The 27,327-nt window shown below is 49.7% G+C and overlaps 1 protein-coding gene across 4 annotated transcripts in view; it reads right to left on the bottom strand.

Annotated features, from left to right (window-relative positions):
• Ksr1 (kinase suppressor of ras 1) overlaps positions 1 to 27,327 on the bottom strand; it is a 140,894-nt gene that overhangs the window by 36,203 nt on the left and 77,364 nt on the right. For 3 of the 4 annotated variants that reach the window (XM_087191509.1, XM_087191510.1, XM_087191511.1), the window contains exons 3-5: positions 21,930 to 21,946; positions 6,212 to 6,338; positions 2,255 to 2,714 (exon numbers count right to left, since the gene is read on the bottom strand). In XM_087191509.1, coding sequence (XP_087047635.1) covers positions 2,255 to 2,714; positions 6,212 to 6,338; positions 21,930 to 21,946 — 604 coding nt within the window. Of the gene's footprint in view, positions 1 to 2,254; positions 2,715 to 6,211; positions 6,369 to 17,295; positions 27,292 to 27,327 lie in introns of those variants that run through there. The other variant, XM_087191512.1, reaches the window with a different exon arrangement.

The following is a 27,327-nucleotide window of genomic DNA, read 5'->3' as shown; positions in this document are numbered from 1 at the left end:
TCACCAGCCACCCAGCATAGTTGAGTTCGCCACAGTTCACAGCTGAGGAAACCGAGGTTCTTGGGGTTATTCTAGGCCATGTGACCCACAGGTGTAGGCAGAAGTGGTCAGTGTGCTAGAGGCTGTGGCTGGAGCCAGAGGGCAGAGAAGACAGCTACAAAGAGCACCCTGAGAAGGGTTGGGCAGGAGAACGCCCTGAGCAACACCTCCTCCAGGGCTGGCGTTGCTCCCAGGGACACAGGAGCTGGGAGGGAGAAGGGCACTCTGCCTGCCCTCAGGGCTTACCATGGTGGCCTGTGCATCCATGTCAGTGCTGGTTTTGGTGGCACAGGTTGGGGGGAGAGGGTTTAGACTCAGAATCTCAGGGTCCACGGCTGGTGGTGTCCCTGGCCTGAGGCTGTTCTTTGCCCAGAGCCTGGGAACAAGAGCAGAGCTTCCTAATGCTCTCCTCAGGAGAAGATGAGAGACCAGGCATCAGCCGCAGTCCTCTGTGAGGCCCCCTCGAGGGACCCACATTCACACAGTAGGATCACTGTGTCCCTTAGCCACAAGTGGGTGGGGCAGCCTGATCAGGAGGCAGCCAGGGCACACCGGGTTCCTGTGCCTCAGCCAGACACTCTAAGCCTGCAGAGCTCTCCAGGGTCCTCCACAGCAGACCCAAGACGAGGGGGTGGGGAGTGTTTGTCCTCCAGCAAACGTGACTCCAAGCCCAAGAATGACAGGGCCCAGGAACCCTCTAGAAAAGGGCTGCCCACGTCAGGGAGAGAAGCCAGTTGTACCCCAACCTTCAAAGGTACACGAAGGTAAGAGGCACCCAGAGAAAACAGCCTTCTTTCCTTCCATCCTACCCATACAACCGGATCAACAGGGGCAATCTTTATAACAGCAATAAAGACAATGATCTAAGTGCCCACCAAAAGGGAGAAGTTAGATAAACTATGTAATGGAACAAGTCTGTACAAACAACGGTGTTTGAATTATTAAAGATTTATACAAAATGGAAATCCTAGTTGGCTCCTGAAAGGGGAACCAGGTGGCAGGGAAAATGGTGAGGGGCACAGGTCTTACCATGTACCCCTATGGACAGACATGAGCCACAATGCTGACACAGTCTGGACCATGTGACTGTCACCTATTCAAAATGTATAAATAGAAAACATTTTTAAATTAAAAAAAAAACGAGGGCTGGGGATTTAGCTCCGTGGTTCTGCCGCCTGCCTTGTAAGCGCAAAGACCCAAGTTCGATCCCCGGTACCAAAAAATAAAATATATAAAAAAAAATGAGTAAGACACTGCAAGATGTACTGATATTATGTACTCAGATCTATCAAGATACTGTGAAAAAACAAGTAACACGACTGAGTCCATGGCATTTGATAGTCATTAGTGTTTTGAGCCAAATATTCCAGTTTCGCCTTCTGGCCATATTGGAGAATTGCATCATTTGTTCCCTTGTTTGGGCAGAGCCATGAACAGTGAGGAGAGCTTCTAAAAAGGGTATGGTTGTTCAATATCCTGGGAGGATTGGTTCCAGGACTCCCCTCCTCCACCATGGATATCAAAACCTGCAGACACTCAAGTCCCCTATTAAAAATGGCACAACATTTGCATACAACCTGCATATATCCTCCTGTATACTTTAAGTCATCTCCAGATTTCTTATTATTAGATAATAATCAGATTACTAATGTATTAGAAAATAATCACAAGAAAAAAGTCTGTGTATGTTCAGCATAGACACAAGCACTATAGGCTTAACTTCACACTACACATCAGCAACAAGGTAACTTTCTTTTTCCAAACATTTTCAATACCTCACTGAGTGACTCCTTGGCTCTGCAACCGATGGATATAGAGACTCAACTGCACTTGATTGCCAGTGCTCGACATCTAGAATTCACTTTTCGCTCTGCCACAGTGGCCAAGGATGTTCCACATAGCGGCTGTTCTAACCCATCTGTGACGGGGAGGAGGTTGACCCACAAGGGACAGGCAGCACAAATGAGCACAAATCTTTGTATCCTGGAGATTTGGGAGCTATCTGTTACTTCGACCTATGTGATGGAGATATGGCATCATTTTCTTTGTGCATATGAATCTACTGGGCTTCAGCCCTAACTGCTAAAGTCGTGTGCGGATTAGACTGAAAGATGGGGGCACCTTTTGCTTTTCATTTCACACACGTCTACACCGGCTGACACTATCTGTCCCTCTTATGTACCTTTATGAGGAGGAAGCCACAGTCTACACTCACCTCATCGAGGAGACCTCGTCGATGCGGTTTCCCAGTTGCGACTCATGCGACTTGCTCCGGGTAAGCGTGGGGAAGCTGGGCAGCAGCTGGAAGACCTTGCGGCTGGGCGGTGGGGGTGTCCTTGGTGGCTTTAGCTTAGCGTGGCGGCGCAGCTGAGGTGTGGCTGGAGGGGTAATGAAACTGTGCAGGGCTCGGGGGGTCAGCCGGCCACTGGTGTGCAGCGGGATACAGGTATCTGAGAAGCCCTCGCTGAGGCCGGGAGCCGGGGAGTCCGAGGCAGGCAGAGCTGACACAGAGACAGAGCGGGGGCCCTGGGCACCACCACCCACTCTGCCCAGCAGGGAGCTCCCTGGGGGCCAGGCCAGGCTGGCTGGTGACAGGGTGTCCACAGATGGCCCTGAGCTGCTTTCCCGACGAGCATCTGAAGAGCTCCAGCCAGAGTCCTCTTTGTGCTCCCCTCCTGTGGGCCAAGGGTGCATGTCACAGAAGGTTGGGGCTAGCAGGGATTTGCAGGTGTGAATGTCCAGAGAGGTGGGCACTCAGTCTGAGGGGGCTCCATGCCTTAGCAGAGGCTCCAACACCAGCCTTCACACCAGGCTCACAGAGTACCTGCACCACGTCACCCAGGTGATGAGGCCATCAGCTCAGTTACAGTATGACTGTCCCCAGAACACGGAAGGGGAGCAAGGCCCAGAGAGGGACTGGCTCATGCAGGGCCCTTACTATCATGTCTGGTGACAGTAAGCTGGGAAATGTACCCCAACACAGCAGTAACTTCAGTCAGAAAGGAAACAGTAACTGAGCCTTGAGACTTAGGAAAGAGAAGCTGGAATGTGTGAAGGAAGGGAAACTTCAGTTAAAGAAAATTCAAGGGCTGGGGTGTAGTTCAGTGGTAGAGCCCTTGTCTAACATGTGTGAGGCCTCGGTATGATACTCAGCACCACAAGAAAGAAAAGAGAATGATTCAGATGTCAGCAAAGCACATGCCAACTTCAGACAGCCACACCCTTCCGAGAGGAGCCTGAATGTGACTCTTGGCTGCCCTCACTATCACCCTCTCCTGGCCACTGAGATCATGAGGCTCTGTGGGTTTGAACTCAGTGGCAGGCACAGTCAGCCCTCTCATTCAAACCTCTGCTGGATACTGGGCATACAGGTATAAAAAAAGACACACCCAAGCTCAGCAAGTTCAATGACTGAGAGTGACAGACATGCAACAAAGTGTACCAGGAACTGTGACAACATTGGGACTCTGGAGAGGAGGAGGACGCAGCATCAGCCTGGGGGTGAGGGCAGAGCCAGCGGGCAAAGAGGGAGAGGAAAGTGTACCAGGTAGGGGGAACAGCACATGCAAAGCAAGAGAACACACCATCAACAATCCAAATTGCAACTGCAAGATGATGCAAAGAAGAATGTAAGATTCATCAGAGTCAATGAAACAGCAAGAGTCAGCGCAAAGGACATAAAAAACCTGTTCACAGAAGTAATGGGAGAACATAGCATCTTCAGATAATGACAGAGTCCTTTGGACCTCAAGAGGCTGGTACAAGTTCAGGAGAGACAAGAGATGAAGATGGAGGGGTCAGTCCAGCCACCTCGGGCAAGGCCTCAGATGTCATGCTAAGGATGACACAGGTCTAAGCCAGGAGGAGGTGGGGAGACTCTGAGGGGTGGAGGGCAGGGGAAAGAGCCAAGGGCTGTCAGAGGAAGGAGAAGTAGCCTCTCTCCTCCCAGCCCCATCACAGAGTGAGCTTGGGAAGGGAGAACATGCACCTCAGCACTGGAGCCCTTCCACTGCGTGCTGCACATGCCCCATCTCCCTCAGCCTCCCTGCTGTGCTTCCCTTCTCCCCAGCGGCCAAGTGAGGTTGGGGACACTGCCCAAGGTCAGGTGGCTAAGAATGTGATGGGATGGGAGTTGAACCCTTCAGTCTTGACCACAGCACCGTGCCCCTTCTCTCCCACAATGCTATGGATTCTGAGTACATTAAAACATCTTCGGAGGTAACGATATGTGTGAGGTCATCTGAGGAGGTCAGGTCTCACCATCTATGGTCTATGGGAGTAGAGAAGACTTCGCCTTCATAATTCATAAGGTGCCTTTGTGCATTCTATCCCCTCCGCCAACAAACCTCCTCCCACTTCACTTCATGGTGTCTTTCTATTCTGTTTCTAGTCAGCTGGGCAGGGCAAGTTAGCCTTCTCTGATGCTGTGGCTCCTTTAGAACTACATCCACAACAGCACGGCTTAATATGCTAGCCTACTGGGGGCACTGGATATATCCTTCCTGCTGAGGGCATGATAAAACAGCTCCTCGAATCTGTGGGCTAGTCTGCCAAGGTAACAGGCTCCAGATTCAAGCTGCCTATAATCACCACTGTTTTGGGTCAGCTCAAGGATGGCAAATGGGGACCTGCTGTGATGCCACCCAGTCATGGCAGTGGCTGTTTGACAGTGACTGTGGAGCTGCTCACAGCAGAGTTCATGGACTCACTAGTGATGCGTGAGATGGATAAAGGATGGGGAGTGTGAGACTGATCATTCTCTGTTCACCAGCACAGAGAATCATCTCTCACCTGTCCTAAGACCGGAGATCACAACGAACATGAGGTCAATCACTCGACAGGCCTAATACTCAAAAGAACAGTGCCTAAGAACACCACCTGAACTTGTTTCATCTTCACAACAACCCTGAGTGAGGGGTTGCTATGACCTCCATAAGACATATAAGGAAACTGAGGCACAGAGAGCTTAAGGAACTGGCCAAGGTCCCACGGGTTCTAAGTGGTCACAGAGGTCCGATTCCACAGCCCACCTTTGCTTTGACTGGGCTGCAGTGAACAGCTAAGGAGGTGAGCTGATGTGTTACCCAGAGATCCCAGCTTGGGAGCTCAGCCTTTCCACTGCTGGGAAACAACCCAGTCACCAGTGGAGCCCAAGGCTCAACCACTGTCAGCAGCTGCTGTGTGTCCTTGACCAAACCCTCCCCGTCTCTGGTCGGGCTCAGGGCTCAGGGCTCAGTCTCCTCCTCTGTAGGGATGCGGATGTGGGTCACACCTCTGGTATTTATCTCCAGCACCTTCCAAGTTGCCCACAGATCAAGATTTTCTAAATTGGGTGAAACTCTCTACACAGTACTCTGTGTTCAGAGGTCTTGGTAAAAAACAGCTAGGGAAGAATTAAACCTAATACTCTTTGGGGAAAAAAAAAAAATCAAACAATATAAACCTTACTGATTTCCTTAAGCCTCAGGCAGCCAGAGAGAAAACAGGCAGCTCAAATAATTAAAAATAGGCCTAATTCCATTCATTAGGCTCATTTTAATGCCTCATCTGTGTGGTAGACGGGGTGTTAAGTCAGGCATTTGAAGCTATTTCCAAGACAAGATTCGGAGAGCCTGCGAATAACTCCCAAGGTCCTTGTCATAATGCCAGGATTACACATTCAGCTGGGAGAGCCATATACATGCCTCCAGCTGAAAAACCGCACCATTTCTCTAGTCATGCTTGGCTCAGGCTAAGCCCACATCAGCGCGTGTTTCTGAGCACAGAGCTCAGTGTGTCACTGGGGCTGGCAGCAAGAGGAGAGCGGGTTGGGATCAGAGAGGGCAGAGAATGGAATGCAGGAAGCTGGTGAAGGGCACCCCCCTCTCAGACACCTTCCCTGGGGGCAGGTCACACAGGGCCGGCCAGCAGAGATTCTAACAATGTAAACCTTCCTGGGCTTGACTGGCCAGAATGGCCAAATAAGATCCAGAGTCCTGTGGACCCTGGGAAGCCTCCCTTCTGGCCCAGGCCAGTCACATACTTTGTGAACATCTAGCCAGCCTTTCCAAGCTGCCCAGCCTGAGCCACATCTGCCCTGCCCCATGCCCTGCCTTGGCAGAGGACCCACCCCAAGGCCAGACCTGGGAGTCAGGCACAGGCAGAGGCCTGGAAGGAAGCAAGCCCCACCTACCCAGGCCTGTCACCTTCCGAAGGCAGGTGAGGGCTTGCTGCAGGCGGCCACACTCCTCGGCGCTGGCACCGCAGCGCTGCAGTGTCTCCTTCACCTTGGCCTCGTCCATCTCCAGCAGGGCATCCAGCTGATCCCCCTTGAGCTTGTGGAGGATCTCCTGAGGGGCACAAGCAGAGAGCCGGGTGAGCAGTCAGTCAGCAGCGCCACAGCATCCTCGGCCTGGCCTCCCTGGTGAGTGGCAGGGGCCAGCTGCTGGCTGGGCCAGCCTCCCCGACTGAAGCCACCACTTGTCTGAGGACACAGGCACCTCCCCGCCCTCAGCGCTCCCACAGACAGCAGCTGAAGGGAGACGCCAAGTTTGGGGTAGGTGCAGGGGAAGGAAGAAAACACAGGAAAGCTTTGCATGAGGGAGATTCTTTTCATTCCTCTGCACCGGAGTTAGGAATCATGGTCACTGTTACAATGACCAACACTTCAAAGATGGCCCTTTATAACTATGTCCTGCCTGAATCAGATGAGAAATTTCAAATAAAACTGGCCCAACAAAGAATTAAGAAAAAAAAAGAACCTCAACAAGCTCCACAGAGGCACTTATTAATTTGTTTATTTAACTCATTCAAAACTGGTCGCCTGTGGGGAGTGGTGGGACACGCCTGTGATCCTGGCACCTGGGAGTCTGAGGCAGGAGGACTGCCCTGAGTTCAAGGCCAGCCTGACCTACATACTGAGACCCTGTCTCAAAAAACCAAAAAGAGCAACAACAAAAACCCAGTCACCCAGCCCACATGATACCTAAAGACAGGGGACCAGACAGGCCGTGTCACCTAGTAGGAAAGGATGAGACTAGAAGAATAAAAGGTGATTTAGGACCCTTGCCCCAGGTGCTATTCCCAGTGACATTATATTACAGGACAATAGGGAAATAGGCCAAGTAGGGTTACAAGAGCCCTTCAAACACAAAAGATTTTCTCTGAGTGGCAGCAGAGTTAAACGTAAAAAGAACGTGGTAAGGACTTTGTGGAGACAGAGAAGGCAACCTGAGAAAGAAGGCAGGTGGCCTCTTCAACAAAGGGTGACACCAGCTGACAGGCAGCAAGGAAATGGAGGAGGGAACCTCAGCTCCATAGACATAATGGGGCACTGAGAAAGATACCCCAAGATGTGGGCATGTTGAGTAGCATGATCTAAACTTAGGAAATTGGCCTTAAAAGTGGGCTTAGCATCCAGTTCCCTCTAACCTTGTACTGCTTCTCCCTCCAATGTTCTCTCTGGAAGTCTTTTTCTCCATTAAGACCAGAATGCAAGCTGGGTGTGGTAGCACATGACCATAATCCCAGCCCGTGGAACACTGAGGCAGGAGGACTGCAAGTTCAAATCCTGCCTAGGCAACTGGGCAAGACTATTTCAAAAATTTTTGAAAATTAAATAAAAAGGGCTGGGGATGCGCTTCAGTGGTAGAGCATCCCTGGGGTTTGATCCTTAGTTCCAAAGTGGAGAGAAAAAATATCAGACTGCAATAAGGAGCTCCACTGCCTCTGTCCCATCCAAAATCTGGCATCTACCTCAGAAAAGATGGCTAGGGACTGCAGCTGCACCCGCATGGCCTTCCACTGCGAGACAGTGTCTATACCTTGGGCTCACCCAAATTCCAAGAGAATCAGAAGCCACTTTTGTCACTGGGAACACTCTCCCTAATTATCACTTAGGGCCTCTACATTCCCAATGTCCCTCTCCCTTTACAGGAAAAGGGTATATAAGCCTGGAAAATGTTTTGGGCTAATGGGAGTAGAGTATGTGATTCTGTCTATGCATGTAGTAAGCTCACATGTCTTTTCTCCTATTTAACCTGTTTTTTTTTAAATTCTTTTATTGGTACATTTTAGGTATATAATACATTTACATTTATCATTGGATGCTTGTACCTGTATGTGATGTATCTTGGTTCTTATTTTTTTCCTCATTACCTGTGCACCCTTCACCCCCTCCACCCTTCCCTATTTATACAGATTTTGTTTCCATTTTTTTCCTTTTCTCATAATTTTTCCTTTCCCTTCTTCCCTTTCCCCCTCCCCTCCCACCACCCCTACACCTTTGGACCTTTTCCTATTTTAAATGACCAATTATTTGTTTAACCTGTCTTTTGTCAGTTTATTTCAAGGGACCATCAAAGGGTAGGCAGGAAACTGCCTTTCACCCCTAAACCCAAAAGGAATTGGATTCTACCAACAACCTAAATGAACTCCTAAGTGGTCTCTTTCCCAAAGCTTAGAGATACTAGGCCTGCCTGGCCAAAGCCTTATTTGGCCTTTTAAAATTCTAAACAAGGAAGGTAGCAGAACCTACCTAGCTTCCCCTATTCATTACCCACCTACTAAGCTGTAAGCTAATACACGGGAGAGGCTTTAAGTCTCTAAATATGTTAAGTGGCAATAGAAAAGTAATACAAAGAATTAATATTTGAATCAAGCTTAACTGACTTCAAAGCTTTGGCTTTTCTCAGAAGGAGGTACACACAAGCCTGCAGCTGATACAAAAAACAATGGGGCCATGTCCCTTGCCTCCCTGGGCTTGCAGCCGTGTGTGTGTGTGCGTGTGTGTGTGTGTGTGTGTGTGTGTGTGTGTGTGTGTGTAAGGGGGTGTCAGTATCAACAAGAAATTACAATGCAGGAAGAGCAGAGAGAGAGCAAAAAGGTACATGACCAGATTGGGTTCTTTTTTCTTCTTCTTTAGCCCTTTCTGTATTTTCCAGATTTACTATAACAAGGAAGGCTAGATACAATCCTGTAAAGTTCACAGTTCTTGAGAATCTGATTTTCAATGATTTTTTTCCCCAGCAAGTTTGCCTAATTTTACGGTTTTTTTTTGGTACCTGGGATCGAATTGCGGGGCAGGCAGTGGAACCACTGAGCTAAATCCCCTGCTTCTAATTTTACTTTTAAAAAGCAACATCAATGTCAGTGCCTTCATAATGCTGTAGACTCAGTTCTCAACACTGAACGTAATGGAGAAACTGGCCAGGCTCTGGGGACAATGATGGGGAGCCCCAAGCCCCTCCTCCCTCCATAGTGCCTTGGGCAGGCACCTCTGTGCCTTGCCAGCTATTCTCCCCCCTCCAGGGACCTGGGTAAGATTCTTATTGCTGTTTAGGACCATTTACACCAAAACGAGAAACAGATGCATAATAGTACCAAGAAGCTCATCATTGGTCAGACAAACCTTTGATTGTCAGAAATTCCTCTAGATGATAAAGAGGAAAACAGGAAAGCACTGATAAGGCCAGCACAGACAGGGGCAGCTGATTAAATAATGATCCCACACGTGCCTTCCTTTGTTCCCCTCAGCAACTCTCTTCTCCACTGCAGTCCAGTTTTGACATCTCTCCCCTCTCTTTTACATGAGGGAATTGCTGGGGCAGAACAGAAGTGACCCTCACTTTAACAGACCTGCTGGGAGCAACTCCCCACCTTCTACAAATGGAGTCCTCTCGGTTCATCACCCACAAACACCCACGAGCGGGCACACACCCTGAAGCACACATGCAGACGCACATACAGACACAGTTTTCCAGGCTGTCTGTCTGTGATAAGCCAGCTGTGTGCTGGAAGATGCGATCTGTCTGACAATGGGGTTTCTTTTTCCCTTCCTTTGTATTCCCCAATCTCCCCACCCACTCCCAGTTTCAATTTCTCAAATAACTACATTCATTATTAGAAGCTACTTGCCAGCAAATATACCCAGCGCTTGTGTACATTATCTCCACTCTAAACAATCCAGCAAGGAGATGCTGTTCAGTTCATTTGGTAGGTTCTGAGACCTCATGTGAGTTAATAAAAACAGCTGGGCCAGAATGAAGGCCAGATGTGCCAGATTCCAAAGCCCCTTCAATGATCCCATGCTGTCTCTTGTTCACCTTGGAACTTAGAAGTTACTTTTGTTTGGGAGGGGTGTGGGGGGGATTACTGTTTCAAAGTAAATTAAAATTCTACCTACTTTCTGAAAAAAACTACACTGTAAAATAAAATGTTCTTTGTTCTTTATGCAACTGAACTAACTCCCAGGAAAAGAGAAAGACAGAATATGTTCAAATCTATCTCCTCAAAAAATTAAAAATGTAAAAAGAAAGGACGCCCCCATAGCTTCAAATTAGCAAGAAAATGTCTGTCAGGCCCCTGTGGCTTCAGGCACCAGTGTATTCCCCTTAAATAAGGCAGGAGGGGCTCCTTTCCTTTCCCTCTCTTGCGCCCTCTCTTTATGCTCCAATTCCAGTGTTAAGGATGGGCCAGACCACACTAGAGGTTGGGCAGGGGTGCTGGGCAAGAGAGCCATTCTAGGGCCTTTATTATCAGAGCTGCCCCTGGGTCTCCTAGGATAGGCAACTGCTTCCTGGGCCATGAATGGAGCATTCTCACCACAGGGAAAGTGGTCACTTAGCACACCACTGCCCCCAAGATTATCATCGTTATTCCTAAGCAACTGTTCCTTGTATTGGTCAGTCTCTCTTCCCTGAAGGACCACCCTGGACTCCTTAGAAGCTGCTGTCAAAGGAGTTATCCATCAGTCCACAAGCAGGTCACCTGGCAGAACGAGGGTCTCACATGCTTTCCTCCTTAGACAGCAGCAACGGCAAAAGAGGAAGCCATAGGGCAGCACCAGACCTTTTGAGTATTAAAGAAATCTGAATTTTTATTTTTGAATGGTTGATTTTTACATGGTGGCAACTAGCTCAAATCTGTGCAGACAGAAAAAAATCACATTCACAGAGCTACTGGGTCTCAGCATGGACACCCTGTAGGAACCAATGTGATGCCTTCCAATGGTCGAACTAATAAATGACTTTTTTTGAGACAGGGTCTCAGTATGTAGTCCAAGTGGACCTTGAACTCACTACATGGCCCAGGATGGCCTCGAACTCAGCACTCCTCCTGCCTCAGCCTCCTGCGTGTTGGGATTACAGGCATGTGCCACCACACCTGGCTCAGTGACTTCTAAAGCTTTATTCCTACATGCAAATGACACTTCCCAGCAGCAAGGACTCTGGGTGGCCAGGCCTTCTTAGGGAGCCACCCACCCTGGATACAAAGTGCTGGCAGCCAGACTATCTTGGGGCTCAAAGTTAACCAAGGGAAGAAAATGCATGAAGTAGTTGTTATGCTTGAATCTGGGGGTATATCCTGGTATAGGAAGAAAAAGATCCCCTGACAGCCCAGGCCTCCAGCTAGAGGGGTATCCTGAAGAGGCCCGGGGGCTGTGCAGATCCCCCGAGGTGGCCATAATATCATCTAATATGATGACTCAAGCATGCCCCACAGCACCTTGGCCCCCCTCAAACCTCATGCAAGGATGTGACCTGCTACCACAGTGACAGGCACAGCCAAGGCTGCCTTAAGTCACTTCAAACCACAGTAACTCACTCACAACCTTTCTAGATGACCTCTAACCAAAACCAAGTCAGGCAATCAACTTCACCTCCTGCTGAAGGTGAGCTTGCAGGTAAAGCCACTGAGAAACCCTCTCAGGTCTGAGGGGCCCTGTCCCCCAGAGGGTGTTCCACCTGCCTGGAGGCCCACAGAAGACACTAGGCTGTCTCCAAGAGAGGGGCAAAGGACCATGTCCTCTGCGACCCTGGAAATCAGAAGGGATGGGGGCTTCAAATCCTTAGTGCTTCCAGGAGAATCACTGCCCACCCTAGCTTCTGTCTAAGGAGGAAACTATGGGACTAGAAACCAAGAAGAGAACACATGGACGCCAGCCTGTTTGGCAAAGATGCCCAGTCCTGGGCCCAATGTGCCGTTAGCATGGAAGCACACAGGTGGACAGCAGAACACTGCCTCCCTGGCTCTGCCACTGCCCTTTGAACCACAATCAATGTTTTCCAGATGTGACATTAAATTTTTCTTTCTTTCTTTCTTTCTTTCTTTCTTTTATTTATTTATTTATTTATTTATTTATTTATTTATTTATTTATTTAAATTTTTCTTTCTGATCACAGTGAGAGAGCAGGGCTAGTTGAGCTCTGACATGCCCCAGTCTGTGGTAATTAAGCCACAGCATGAACAGGAAACTGCTGGTCTCTGTTTTCTACGGCCAAAAGCAGGGTGAGTTTGGCCACACTGGGGATCAGATGGTGCCCTGGGACTTACCAGCAGCCTCGGCGCAGCCTGGTATCTATACTTAGAAACCTGTGCCACTGACACTGCGAGCTGTCTGCACTCATTCGGTCAGTGAGGAGGACTGTGGACATGCCAGGGGCCTTGGCAGAAGCACCTGCACAGATGTGCTACGGTGCGAGCAGAACTGTGGGAAGGAGCAAGGAGCAGGTCTGTGCTTTGCATTTCTGCTCAGTCTCAGGTCCTAGAGCACAGGGTCAGTCAGCGACATAAGGACTTCTATTCCATGAGAGCTGGACATGTGGCCCCCAGCTTCCCTGGCTGCTGATGAATCAAAAGGCCAGGTCACCAGCAAAGGCAAAGGTGATCTCCTACTGCCCTGTGGATGGTGACGAAGGACCCCATACATCCCTCTGAGGCCAGGGAAGGAGATGAAGAGGAGGAAGGGGCAGGTGTTCCTATGGCAGCCCAAGCTGGGAGCCTGCATGCCTCAAACTCACAAGGGAGCACCTGACAGATGTTCCTTCCCGCCTCCTCCCACCACTGGGCTGAGGGAGCTGGAGGAGTGAGATTTGGATAATAATAGCCAGATATTCTGGGAGGCAAAGGAGGGGCTGAGGCAGCAGGGCCTGGATGGGCAGCCGGGGTGGGGGGGTGGGGGGGTGTCCCATAAAGCTCAGCAGCAAGCTTGGGGACACTGGCTTCACCTGGGGACAGTTCTGTATCCAGCTTATCCCACCCCCAGGAAACCAGCAGAACAAAGCTCCTCCTAAAGAAGCCAGCTTGCGGGGCGGGGGCCCACACCTCTGCCCAGAGGTAGGCACTTGGAAGGAAAGATTCTGGCTTGATCCTTGCAGTCCCTGGCCTTAGACAAGTCCTTGTCTTCTCTGGGCTTTGGTCTTCTCATGCATACAGTGAGTGGATTCAGCCAGAAAGGATCAGTGGTCTTCATTCCTAGCTGTACCCTCAAATTCCCAAAGGGGTTTGAAAAGTGAATCCTGATGCCCAAGCCCCACTCCAGGTCATCAAAGCAGAATTTCTGAGGGTGGGGACCATAAGGGGCCTCAAGTCTGAGCAATGTAGCCCAGGGCAGAGAGGCCGCGAGAACACCCCATTCAGAAGGCAGGTCTGGCCAGGGCAGGGCTGCACTAAGAGCTTGTCCTCTGGCCTGTCCACTCAATCCCAGCCTAGCGAGGCTTACAAGTGTCCCAGGACATGGCTCTCCCACATGCTGGTGCCCCTCTCCCCAGAGAGATGGGGCTCAGTGTGGGAACCAGGCTGGATGGGCATCTGGAAGGACTGGCTATCTCTGACTTACACATCAGTACATCCAGGATTGAAAACCTCAGAAGAATGGTGCAGCAGTGAGGCAGAGGGATGCAGGCTGAGGGGCAGAGGGAGATGGAGAAGGATTAAGAAAGGACAGGTGATAAGCATTTATTATACATCTGGCTGGACACCAGGCACTCCGTGAGCTGAATACAGAGGTCAAGATATACAATCTTGTAACAACTCAGGTAAGGCTCAAAGAGGCTGGGTAGCTTTCAAGACTGTACAGCAGCTGGGGCTCTTTTTCACAGAGCCCAGTTTTGCCAAGTCACATCTGGCTTCCCTGACCCCCATCCTCCCCTATCCTGGCCCAGTTTTAGAAAGAACCCCTCCAGCAATGGCACTGAAAGCAGTTGCAAATGCCTTCTGGGGGGATCTTCTCTCTGAATCAGCTCCTCTCCAGGTCTTTAGAGGGGGCTGGTGCTTCCCAGCTCTGCCTGGGACGGACCTTGGGCTGCTGGCTGTACCTTCTCTAGGGGCCATTGCCACCTCCTGGAAAGCCCCCTCCCCATCAGCACAGATGGGCCCCTTCTTTTACTTCACCAGTCTGCATCCAGACAGCAAAGACAACTTATAAACAAACAAGTGTGGGACATTCTAATGACATTTATGGATACTGAAATGAATTTCACATAATTTTCCCTGTGTCACAAAATATTCTTTTGTTCTTTCTCTCCTGCCAGTTGAAAATGTGAAAACCATTCTTAATTTACAGAGACATAGTGGCAGGCTGGATCTGGCCCATGGACCACAGCTCTTTTACCCCAATCTGGTGGCTCATTCAGCTACTTAACCTCTCCTCCCATGCTGGCTCTATCACCCAGTGGCCCTGGGCACTATGGCTCCTCCTTTCCCAGCTCCCCCAAGCTGCATTTTCTTCCCTGAGCCAACCCCAGAACACCATCAGCAAGAGGGGGACACCCTAGACTGGCTTCTGGGCAGGCACACAGCTTCCATACAGGCAGCCTGAGCTTGTCGCCTTTTTGTGTTACCAACACAAACTTCTAAAACCACTTGAGTGGCTGTCATTTGAAAATGACCCGACACATCCAGCATGAGAGGGACACACATGTATAACCCAGCTTCAGGGCCACTGTTTCACCTGAGGCCACACTCCTCCCAAAATGGGGGTGCTGATGGGCCTCCACAGGTAGTTTCCCGTGCATAAATTACTTGCAGGTTGTAATTTTTTTTACACTATCATCTACAAGACCCCACAGTAAAGCTCAAGTCAAAAAAAGAATATTCTTGGGGCTGGGGATTTAGCTCAGTGGCACCATGCCTGCATTGCAAGCGCAAGGTCCTGAGTTCAATCCCCAGTACCAAAAAAAAAAAAGATACTCTTAAAAACATACATATGAAAAATACATACAAGGGAGTATACACACACACACACACACACACACACACACACACACACCAGTCAAAAAGAAGACTGACTGGGGTCCGAGCTACATTTACCCTTGGGTGACACTTGGCTTCTGAGAACACGCAGATGGGAAAGTCCTGCTGCACACAATAGGGCCATGTAGGGGGGCCCTCCCCACTCCTCCCCTTTCCAGGGCAGTAGCTCTCCCAGTCTGCAGGTCCTTCCTGGAGTCCTTTGTTGCTGCAGCAGGTGACAGCTGGGTGACAGAGACAGCGTGAGCATATACTGTCCCATAGCAACAAGTCACTTCTTGAAGGAAAGTGGGAGCTATGACAAGAAGCCTAAGCGAGGACCACCCCAACAAACTGGGGTGCCAGCAATCCCATGCAGAGGTCCCAAGGGACAAGGTCTGGGTTGCAATGTCTCCCTGTGGGGAACCGCATAAGGTTAAGGCCAGACAGAAATAAATGGCTATACCCATGCCTCCAGTCCTCTTTACTGCTCCCCAATATCTCCCCTCCCAGTTCCCCCGTTCTCCTACTTACTTCTGCCTCCTCCAGATTTACAAGGTAGAGCTCTGAATCCAGACAGTGAAGCCTGTTTTGCCAGAGTGCACTCAGAATGGTAAGCAGGCTACTGTCACATGCCTGACCTCACTCAGCCTTGGGGACCAGGTGCCAAATCACAGGCCCCCTCCACTAGAGGGCCATGTCCAGGGTTCAGCCTGAGGCATTTGTCCTCTGGAGCAGTCTGTCCAGGTGGAGGATGAGTCAGGCAGCAGGAAAGGAGCCCAAAGCTAGAGACCTGAGAACTGGCCTCTCCACCTGCAGAGAAAGGCTACATTGTCTCAGTGCTGCCCCCGGTGTCCAACCAGGAGACCAGGATCTCTCCAGAGATCCTAGGGGTCAGAAGCCCTCTGCAGTTTTCCAGAAATGCTCAAAACAACTACTGTCCCATATCAGCCCCCGGCCTCAAAGGCATGAGAGCCCAAAAGAGCCTCAGGAATGACCGTGACCTAAGCCAGGAGGCCATCACCATAGCTACCAGGTTCAGTGGGAACAGTGGATACTCCAGAGACTGAGAAAAAATGCTTTGTTTGTCATGGTCAAGGCAGACTTCAGTGAGACAATCTAGTCCAACACTTATTTTATGGTGGCGAAAACCAAGGTCCCAAGAAGGGAAGGAACTTGCTTGGGTAACCTGAAACAATAGCACCAGGACTAGGTCCCAGGTTCCCTGCACCCTGGCCAGTAATCAACACCCTGGGAGGGCTCCCCATCACCCATGGCAGCCACCCTACCCAGATGTAAAAATCTCATTCCTGCCATGTGCTCTAAGCAAGGCCAAGAAGAAAGCCAAGGGAAGATTCCCCTGCGGTCTGCAGTGAGAATCATGTCCAAAGGCAGCTGCCTGGAGATGCGATGCCAAGCCACATGCTCATCTCATGGGCCCAGAGCCCTATGCAATCCAGAAGCAACTCGGTCCTGACGGTCCCTAACGCTGTCTGGCAAGTCCCTAATCTCTTGCTGGCTCAGAGAACAGTGGATGGGCAGAAATCCTCAACTTCATTTTTGTCCACCCTACTGACTCCCACTTTGGTGAGAGGGGATACTTCTTTGTGAAAAGAAAAAGCCAAACCTCACATCACCTGTTACACTCAAACACCAGAGTTCTGAGATGATACCCAAGATCCACATCAAGCTGTGGTACAGTGACTCTTTCTCAGCCTCTTAGCATACTTCCCCTTTTTACTACCAGTCTAATCATAAAAATAACAACTCCTGGTACTACCATCACTAAATAAGTGGCCTGAGCGCTTGGCAGCTAAGGAAAGTGAGGTTCAGAGAGATTAAACTACTCACCTTAAGACACAGCAAGTAAGTGACAGAGCCTGCTTGAATGTGTACATTGGTCTGGTAATTCCAAAGTTAGCAATCACACTCTATACAGTTTGGCCTCCCTAGCCTGGTTGACCAGAATCCTGAGAGGTAGGGCCAGCTCAGCCCACATAACTGTGAATGTAGCATGGTAAAAGCAAGTGTGTGTTCTATTTTCAACTAGAAGCATGACAAAGACCCAAAATCATTCACTAGAAGGACTGGGAGGAGGGTCTACTGAAGAAGATTCATAAGGAAGACAGGAAATAGAATAATGAAATGGAAACTATCTTTGACCCTAACGTGCACATTTCCCCAGGCATGATCTTTAAGCTAATGAGCAAAGCAAGGACTCAGAGTCCAGCCAAACATGCCTACTGCAAGGACCTTGGAAAGGCCTACCTCACAGCCTTCCTCCAGTGCAGGCCGGCCCAGGCCTTGGGCTTCTCTTGGCAAGACAGGCAGTGTGGCCCCTGTGTCCCTTGAAGCCTTGGTCTTCACCCAGCTCCATAGACAATACATGATGAGGGGTCCTGAGTGCTGGGTCCCGGCAGCCCCGGGCCCCAGTGCAGTGTCCCGAGGAAGAACAAGGCAGGGAGAGGGGTTTCTGTTTTCATGACTGTAGTGAACAGTCACTGTGGCCAAAAATAGTTTGTGCCTGGGAGCTGGAGAGTCAGCACATACCTCCCAGAGCAGGTGCTGGGTGTGAGGCGTGCAGGCTCTGGCAGCCTTGTGGCAGGGGGTGGGGACCTGGGACACTAGGCCCCAGAGAGAAGTTTTCCCTGCCTCAAAAACTCCCTCCAAAGAGTAGGACCTGAGTCAACAAGGAACACTGTCATTTTCCTTCTCTTAATGAGTCATCTGGGGAACCCCCACCCTCACATGAACGCTATCCCTCAGTCTCCCAGCACCCTCTCATACATTTGGGGCTGGGTGGTCTGAACACTCATAGGAAGAGCCCTGTGAGCTGCAGCATGCCCTGGAGGGTCCCTAAGATAGCCATTAAAAAGCAGGCTCAGCTGCCACACTGCTAAAAGTGCACCCAAAAAGTGAGCTTTCCTATTTGTGAGTGGGGAAAGAAATATAAAGAAAGTTACGTGCGAGACTTGGTACATGTCTGTAATCCCAGCTACTTGGGAGGCTGAGGCAGGAGGATTAGAAGTTTGAGGCCAGGGTAATTTAGGCAAGATCCTACCTCAAAGGGGATGTAGCTCATTGTAAAAGACCTGAGTTCAAGTCCCAGTACCAAAAAACAAAAACAGAACAAAATACCTGAAAGTTAAGTGCTGGCTATTAGTGTCTGGTGGGTTATGTAGGTATTTCATTTTCTTTTTCAAGCTCTTCTATATTTTTAAATTTTCCTACAATGAATATTTATAATTAGACTCAGAAAATAATAACTTTTTAAAATAAGCAAAAATAAAATAAAAAAGAAAAGATCTTGGGTATTACATGGTCCTACCCCTGAGAAATGAGAGAAGAGAACAAAGAGAGAATTTTGTGACCCAACTTTGCAGCAAGACTTCCTGGATATGAACCCTGGCTCTACCACCTCAGAGAAGTGCCATGCTACTTAGTTCCTCTACCTCTACTGCACACTGACGCCAACAACACTGCCTCTGTGGAAGTTAGCAGGAGGAATGATGAGGGACCTCAGCTGATAGCTCAGTCCCAGGTTGAGTTTTGAGTGCTTGCTAAAAAATTATGGCATAAATTCATGAATAAACTGCATTGAAAGAACTGATAGGAAGGAGGGAAGGAGGGAGGGAGGACCGACCAACTGACCAGCCAAAAAGGCTGCCTGGAAGGAAGCATGCTATGTGTATAGTGTTTATTCCTTTGAGTAGTAAGATTACTATGTAAACAGTCAAAAGACAGTAGCTATTACTCTTTTTCATTCTTTACACATTTCTAGTATGAACTTATGTGTGAGTTACAGGACATTAGGAAAAAATCCAGAAAGCCAAGAACCAATGATTATTTCTGAGGATTACTGGTGTCTTTTTTTTCCTCTCTGTATTTTCTGAAATAAACATTGGTTACTTTCTTAGTGAAGAAAATGAGAGAGGGTATTAAAAACAAAAACCAGAGAATGGGCTCCCCTGCTGTATTCTAGCCACATAATTTCTGCAGAGCCATCCCAGGGCATTCTGCTCACTGATGGGAAATGGAGGCGCAATGGTTGCCTCAGACCCCCAGGAAACCCACTGCCACAGAAGCGGGTAGGGAGGGGTGGCACAGTAGTTCAGGCTACAATTACTACTGCCATCTGACCATGCAGGCTCCTCCACTAGGCCAAGCCCTATGAGCTAATTGGAGTTCTCCATCTTCCTTGCCTAGTGATTGGTTATAGTATTATGCATGCGACCAAAGCCAAGCCAATCAGATGCTTCCCTAGGATTTTGCAGCTATAGTTCTGGGAAAGCAGTTTTATGGACAGGTACAAAAATGGTGAAAGGAAGGAGGCTGAGCTGCCAGTACCAATCACGCCAGCTACATGGAGAAGCCTGTTCCAGAGGTACAGTTTGTACTTACTGAGGGCTCACTATGTGCCCAATATCCTGCCATTCTTCCATCTATCCATCCACCCATCAGCCACCATCCATGCATCCAATCAACAGCTCCTGAATTCCCAGTGTGTGCCAGGCACTTTTCTCAGGACCAGGGACACAACAGTGAATATAGCCTTTTCCTCAGGGAGCTTACATTCTAATAAGAACCACACAATAAAACACAAATTCTAAACTATGAAAATGAATGGTGTGAGTAAGTGCTAGTCAGGAAAGAGTACACTGAGGGGAAGTGGCAGTTGTGGGAGGCATCTAGTTTTAGACAAGAGGCCTCGCTAAGAGCTGACCTCCATGCCTTGAAGAGAATGTGAAGGAACTAGCCCTGCGAGTCTAGACATTTTCAGGCAGAGGAAACAGAACATACAAAGGTCCTGGGCTAAGACAGGAAACAGTCTGACTTGTTCTAATGCCAAGAGCGGAGCAAGGAGAGACAGGAGATGATGTGGGAGGGGAAGCAGATGCTGACTAGAAGTCCTAAATGTAATGATGATGAGTTTGAATTGAGGACAATATACCAATGAAGGATTAAACTCAGAAAAGTGGAATTACTAGACTGGACTTTAAGAAAAATCTCTCTTGGTTCATAAAGAATCAAATGAAGGGGAGGGCAAAAATGGATAGAGAAAAGTGATGTCATGTGTGCTAAAGAAGTCCAAGCAGTTGCTAGGACAAGACAGTGATGAAGGTGGTGATGAAAAAGAGACATGGACAGAGACATGTTGTTTGGAAATACAGTCAAGGAGATTTGCTAGTGAATTGAATGTGCAGGCAGAAGGCATCGGAAATCACTCCCAAATTTCTAGCCAGAGCAACCAACAGATGAAAGACAGGCACAGAGAGGTTAAGGAACTTGTTCAAGGTTACACTACTGGCAAATGGCTGTGTCTGCCTCCCGAGGCCAGGCCTGGGGTCATCTACTTCTGGAGGTCACACTCTTAAGCAATCTTGCTTTCCAATCCTACTGCCTGCCCAAAGGTGTACTACTGAGAGCAGGAACCACAGGAATTTACCTGCTGCTTTAAAAAAAAAAGAAAAGAAAAGACAATTTCCCAGTGCAATCTGGCTCATCAGATTTGCTCTAGAGCAATCTTGCCTTTGAGGTGGTCCCAGGAGTAGCAGAAGAGAACAAACACAAGCTGACAGCTCAGAAGCTAGTGGCCCCCGAAGAGGCTCAGCACACACCATGCCAAAGCCATGTCACTGTGGAGTACAGGGACACACTGGTGCTCAGGCCCAGAAGACACCATGGGCAGCCTAGGAACCAACCTCAGTAGGCCATCAGCAGACACTCTGTCCCCCTCTTGGCTCCCCAGAGATTGCTGCAATAAATCCCACTCTCACTGACCCAGATGACACAACTCCTCCAACACCATGGTCCAAAGAACCAAAACTCTTTGGATGATCTTACTTTCACACAGACATTCAGCAAGCACACCTAGTAAGTGCCAGACACTGGGGACACAGCCATGAATAAAGAGCCAGGCCCCTGTCCACATGGCACTCCCTGTCCAGTCAGTTTGCACTGGACTTGGCAGCCTAGAAATCCGAAGAAGTAAGATGATGGGCTCACGGTTCAAAAGCGCCAAGCAGCCCAGGGCTATGCAAAACACTCTCACTCATGATTTTCGGATTGCTAGAAACCAGTGGCACCCTCACACTGAAACCAGTGGCACCACTCAGGATCAGAAAAATTAATTGCTTCATCAACTGGAGACAGTGATGTATCCAAGTTCCACAACAACAAGCACTCGGTGCCCAAAACAGTACCCAGCACACAATGGTGCTAACTGCACCCTCACCAAATGAGTAAAAGAAGGAAAAGGAGAAGATGCAGAAGTAGGCCCTCTGCTCTGGGCTATACTGCATTTCACCCCTTCCTCTCTTGGGCCCATGAATCAAATCAGCTTTGCACTGTGGTTATTTGCAGAAAGGCGGCCCCAACAGCTGTAAGCCCCCAGGGCAAACTATTTCATTTGGCAGTTAATCCCCTGTAATATTCCCTTGTACCCTTCACAAGGGAAGTAATTAAGGGATACATAATGAATAGAAAGGGAAAGGAAGGAGGAGGAAAGGCGAGAACAGGAAAGAAAGGCTACCAACTCAATGACATGACTACATACATACAGGAGCCCCAGACTCTGGTGCTCTGGGTAAGACCCCAGTTTGAATTCTGAGCTCGCTATTAGTTCATTCTGTGATGCTGACAAGTTATTCAACTTCTCTGAGCCTCAGTTTGTTGAGCTATAAAATGAGGGTAAGAAGATCTCCTCTCTCCCTGCCCCAGGCATAAAGATTAAGCAGGATGATATACATAAAACGCTGGCCTTGCCATTTGCCCCCTCCCCTTCCATGTCCCAACTTCAGCTCCTCTCTGACTGGCTGGGTGACAGGAGCATGCCAGTCCACCTCTCGGGCCTCTGCTTCCCCACCTTTTCCCCAACCTAAGTGGGGAGGGCTCTGCAACACAGTGAGCTGAGCTGGGACTGAGATCTAGCACCCAGTACCTCAATCTCATTTCTGCTGCACCAGGCAGCCCCAGGCAGCTGGGACTGACTCCTCTACACAGATCCCTCCGTGAGGCAGTGAGGGCATGTGCTGCTTCCTGAGAAGGTTCCCACCTGCCAAAGAGCAGGGCTGTTGAAACATCTGTGCTCAAAGGGGAGCAGGGGGCCAATGGGAAAGGGGGAAGGGGAGACCAGGAGGGAGGGGTGCAGGACTCATGTCCCATGCTGCACCCCATGAGCCAAACACAAACGTGCTTTTCTTTCTTTTTTTTCAGTTTTTTGAGACAAGGTCTTGCTATGTCATTCAAGCTGGCCTTGACCTCACTATGTAGCCCAGGCTGGCCATGAACTCACAGCACTCCTCCTGCCTCAGCCTCCCAAGTGCTGGGATCATAGGTGTGCGCCACCACACCCAGCTCACCCATGCACTTTTCTGCTTTAGGTCTTACATATCCTCCCACCCTGCACAGCCTACATTAATTACCCCAGCCACACAGGACATTGGGCACTCCCAGCCAAAGGGAAGCCGAGATGGTAGCACAGGGTAGATAGCTTCCCCCCTCATCCCAAGAGAAGGCCTCACTGTAAAACTGGGAAGGCAAGGACAGAATAGAGGGGAATAAGAACCGCGCCTGTCAGACCCAAAGCAGAAAACCCCTTACCAGGCCCATGGGCGTCATCTTCAGCTCAAAAATCACCAGCAGAGAAACCTTATTCAAGGAGCCATGGCCAAGACTGGGTCCTGGAACCCTGGGCTCTGCTGCACCTCCTCTGCCCACTACAACTGACCCCGGCTGGCACTGCTGACTTCCTTTAACAACTTTCAACAGGGAAATTTCAGAAGGAAAAAAAAATGGCTCCACGCGCCAGCCAGCTCTGAAATCATTTCCCTAGTTGTAGCTAGAACACTAAGCTGTGATGTTTAGACTAAACCTGTGGAACTGGGGGTGGCTGGAATCTGTCGAAGTGCATGGAGGGTGCGGTGGGACTGCCTCTGAACTCACTCTCCAGGCCCTCCACCCTCCAGGCCACCCAGCCCTGCCTCCACACGGGCAGTCAGCACTCCTCGGCCTCACACCTCTCATCTGACTCTGTGGTGAATCCTGCCTTCTTGCTAGGAACTTATTTCCCTTACGACAATTCCAATATTCACTCTTCCTCCCTCATTCTCTGACACACACCCTTCATAATCCCCCAGCTAAGCCCCAGCCCTGTGCTCCTCACTCGCAGAGGTCCCAGAACCCATCCAGGTTCCAATCCAGTTTCTGGACCGGCCTCCTCCAGACTCAAGTGCTTTGTATGAGGACAGCCCCAGCTTCCCCGCACGCAGGGACTTAGCAGATACTGTTACCTTGTCTGGGGCCTCTTCCTTATCCTCCATGCTTCTTGGGGATTACATTGGTCTTTCTCTCTCCGGAGCCCACAAATCCCAGGCTGGCCTCTGTGAGGGCAGCTGGTGACAGCTCTTTCTTGATTTGCACTTCACCCTAGCCTGGAGCCAGGGAATATGTCCTGGCTGCTAGCACAGAATACTGCCCCAAGCAGACCCTAGACCTGCAAGCCCCCCAGCAATAGCCGATGTATACTTAAAATTCATTACAATAAAGATGAAAACTTCAGGTTCTCAGTACACTGTGCACATTTTGAGTGCTGCCACATTGGAAGGTGGGCCCAGAACATCCCTGTCACCCACAGAGTTCTGCTGGCAGGATGAAGGGCCTATGTAAGGCTAATCATAGGAAAGAATCACCTAAGCTCTCTGTCTCCAGCATCCCAGAGGAGGACACGATGAATTGGGTCACAAATGTCCAGACATCCCACAGCAGACTCTGTCTGAGCTGGAGGTCTGTGATCCGACTCAGTTGGGGACAGAAACAAGTGCAGAACCAATTGGCTTACCCCTTCCTAGAAGAGCAGCTAGCACCAGGTGACCGCATCCACACCCACTTTCTCTCTCCACATCCAGCAGAAAAAGCACTGTGTCCTGCAAACTTTCTGACCACAAACACTGTCCAACCTAGTAGTAGTAGTCTGGCTTCTTCTGGATACAGGGTCTCAGCCCCATGCAGATGCCTTCTATCACTGTGTGCACCTATGTGAGCAGGGGAGCACGCCCTCAGTCATTGATAAAGGTTTGGGGTTTTTTTTGTTTCTTTTTTTGTGGTGGTGGTCATGCTAGGAATTGAACCCAGGGCCTCACACATGCAAGGCAAGTGCTCTCTCTACCACTGAACCTCACCCCCTAGCTCATCATAACCCTATATCCTGAAGAAATCTCTCACTACTTTATAGGTTAAGAAGAATGAGGTGGATTATTACAGACTAATACAAAAATAAGATTAATGGGCCAGGGATTTAGCTCTGTGGTTACGCTGCCTGCCTCTCAAGCGCAAGGTCCTGAGTTCGATCCCTGGTACCAACAACAAAAAAATGATAAGATTAAGACTAAACCCCTACAGGATGATATATGTTGCATGATCCCATCTTAGCAACCCAAAACAGGAAGGAAAGAAATTTGCATGTCAACTTCAACAACTGTACCATGTGTGAATTAGTCTGACAGGGGCATCCACCACCCTGAGAACAAGACTGTCACCTCGGAGTGTCACAGCAGGAGCGCCTCTCCATGCTGACTACATGACACCCCTGCACTCACTCACTTGGTGTGAAAAACAGGTTAAAACTCACATTTCTCAGAATCTTTGGATATCTGCTTGCTTCTAATCTCTCTTTATGTGGGGACAGGAAGGGTAAAAAAACACACAAGGAAGCTGTGCTCAAATCCCATGAGATAAAAGCCTGGCTTGGGGGCACAGGAAGTGGAAGGTAAAAACATCATCCCCAGGGCTGGGGATTTAGCTCAGTGGTTCCGGCGCCTGCCCTGCAAGGGCAAGGTCCTGAGTTCGATTCCTGGTACCAAAAAAAAAAAATCATCCCCATCTGCAGGGAAGAATTCTTTGCTCCAACATGGGATGAAAACATTACATGGAGCCAGGTAGGAAAGCACAGTGTTGTGCAATCCCTTCCAAAAGACAGTGGTACTACAGTTTACAGGAGAAGAAACGCAACTGGGAGACAAGGCAAAGCCACCATGTGGAGGGTGTAGGGGAGGTGCCAATGGACAAGTCTTCCCCAAACTATATCACTTGACTTCTCCCTTTCTAGATTTCTTTGCTCTCCAGAAGAAAACTGGCTGAAGACAGGGCTTAGGAGACAATCTAATGTCTCATGCGAATTAAGTGGAGGCCCAAGGGATGAAGTAACTTGCTCAAGATCTCACTGAGTATAAAGGGTAGAGGGACCCACTTGAGACATCCATAGAATCCTGGGTCCTGCCTGCCCCACACCTGGTCATCCACAGCCACAGTGCTCAGGGAAACAGCTGTACCTGTGGCCAGCCTACCTGCAGCACCACCCATGGGGGTCTACAGAGGCCACATTACAAACTGTAGTCGGGTGAATGTGGTATGTGTTAATTTTTGCCTGGAATAAGAGGTGCAGATGCTGTGACTTTCCAGTCTCCCACTCACATTCCACTCCCTCCTGATCTTGGTGGGGCTTTTTGGTCCAAACCTCTCTGATGCACACATCTGGGAGGATTTCCTCAAGGAGCTAAGCTCTGTATTCTGAGCTGCCTTGGAGGAGATTCTCCTCAGGCCACACTTCAGGGTCAGGCAGAGAGGAGGCGCTCTAGAAATATTCTCCAGGCTGGACTAGCTACCTCAGAGACCCCTGCGAATCTATCCCTGCCTCCCAGGCCAGGGTTCTAGAGAGCCCAGTGGGCTCCAGGCACTTGCTGAAGCTTGATAAGGGGCACCCCCTGCCCTGTAACACCTGCACACTTGAGGCAGGGCTGTCCCATGAGGATGTTGGCTAAGCCTTGACACTCCTCCCCTGCAGTGAAAGCCAAGCTGTCCTGCAGACCCTGAAGGGGGTGGGGGGCTCTCTAGCTTCCACTAGGGGAAGCAGACCAGGGAGAAAGTGGCACTGAGCCTTCAGCCTCCAAGGCACTGGGATGGTATAACAGAACAGAGGATGCACCCAGGGATCCTGGTCTCTCCTCTGCCTTCCTGACTCCACATGCATGACCCTATACAGCTGTGGAAGGAGCAGACAGGGACAGGCACAGGACTCCTCTAACCAAGCACAAGTTTGGGAAAGGTCTATGTGTGGCTTACTGTTTACTCCAGGTACATATAGCACAAGAGTCTCTCTTTATAAAGCAGGCACTTCGCCTGCTTTATAAAGCTGAGCAGAACACTGCTTTGATTTTCTTACTACATTTTAAAAGGTCACTAAAATTCTGCCTGAAGACTTCAGGTCAGACCAGCAGGGAAGACCGCTTGGAGGAAGTGTCAATAGAACCAACACTAGAAAGAGGTTCACTGATGAGTCAGAGGGACACCAGAGAGGGAAGGAGCAAGTGCAAAGGTCAGACCACAGTGAGCAGAGGAGGGGGAGTGACATGAAGTCAGAGAGAGGCTGGTAGAGGCTAAAGCACATGAGGCATCTGGCACTGACTCTGAAGGACGAGGGAAGCCATGGCAATGACAGGGTCTGACTAATGTTTCTCAATGGGTCCTCTGGATACTGTGTGAGAAATGGAATGAAGAGTGTAAACGACAAAGAAGATTAGCGAAGGGGCTGCTGCAGGGGTTGGGGCAAAGTTGACCTGGACCTCGCTGCGCGGGGTGAGGTGGAGAGCGGCGGATGGCTCGGTCTACAACATGTTTCAGGCAGAGGTGCAAGGCTTGCAAACATGAGAAGTACAAAGGAGGAATCAGGGACGCACCTGGGTTTGTGGCTTGAACAACTAGGTGGAGAATATATGGAAGTGGGGAGACAGGTGGGAAGACGGCGCGGATGTGTTTGTGGAAGGGGGAGAATAAAAACTCTGCTTGAGGCACATCACTTTCCGACCTGCCTCATGATCTCTAAGTGGAGAGATCACAGGGTGGCAGGGCGTGCTACTGCTGTCTTACCCTGCTCCTCCATTCCCGGAGTTCTCCATCTCAAGGAACAGCCTGTCTGCTCCAGGTGCATTTGGCACAATCAGGGTTCTACTGCCTGACCCCTGGATCCACCTGAGCTAGCTGCTCACTGACTAACCAGCTCTGCTGAATCACTGACTGTGTGATTCACACATCGCCTGACTCAGTACCTGCTGCACTTTCTCTAGGCCCCCCAGCAGACTAGACTGTCTGCCACTCCAGAGCTCTCCAGGGCCAAAGCAGCCCCTGTGGCCAGCCCAACACTCCCTTCCCGTGAGTGGAGAGCATGGTCCCCGGAAAACAGGCCCTCAGCTTTGGGTATGGTCTCTCTGTTTGCCCCACATGCCCTACCCTGCAACCTAAGTCCCA

This window comes from Heterocephalus glaber, unplaced genomic scaffold (assembly GCF_053883595.1).
Source record: "Heterocephalus glaber isolate CG9 unplaced genomic scaffold, H.glaber_assembly_v1.0 deba00001564, whole genome shotgun sequence".
Classification (NCBI taxonomy): Eukaryota; Metazoa; Chordata; class Mammalia; order Rodentia; family Bathyergidae; genus Heterocephalus; species Heterocephalus glaber.
Note: the sequence above shows the minus strand (reverse complement) of the source record. Positions and strands in the feature narration are given on the sequence as shown.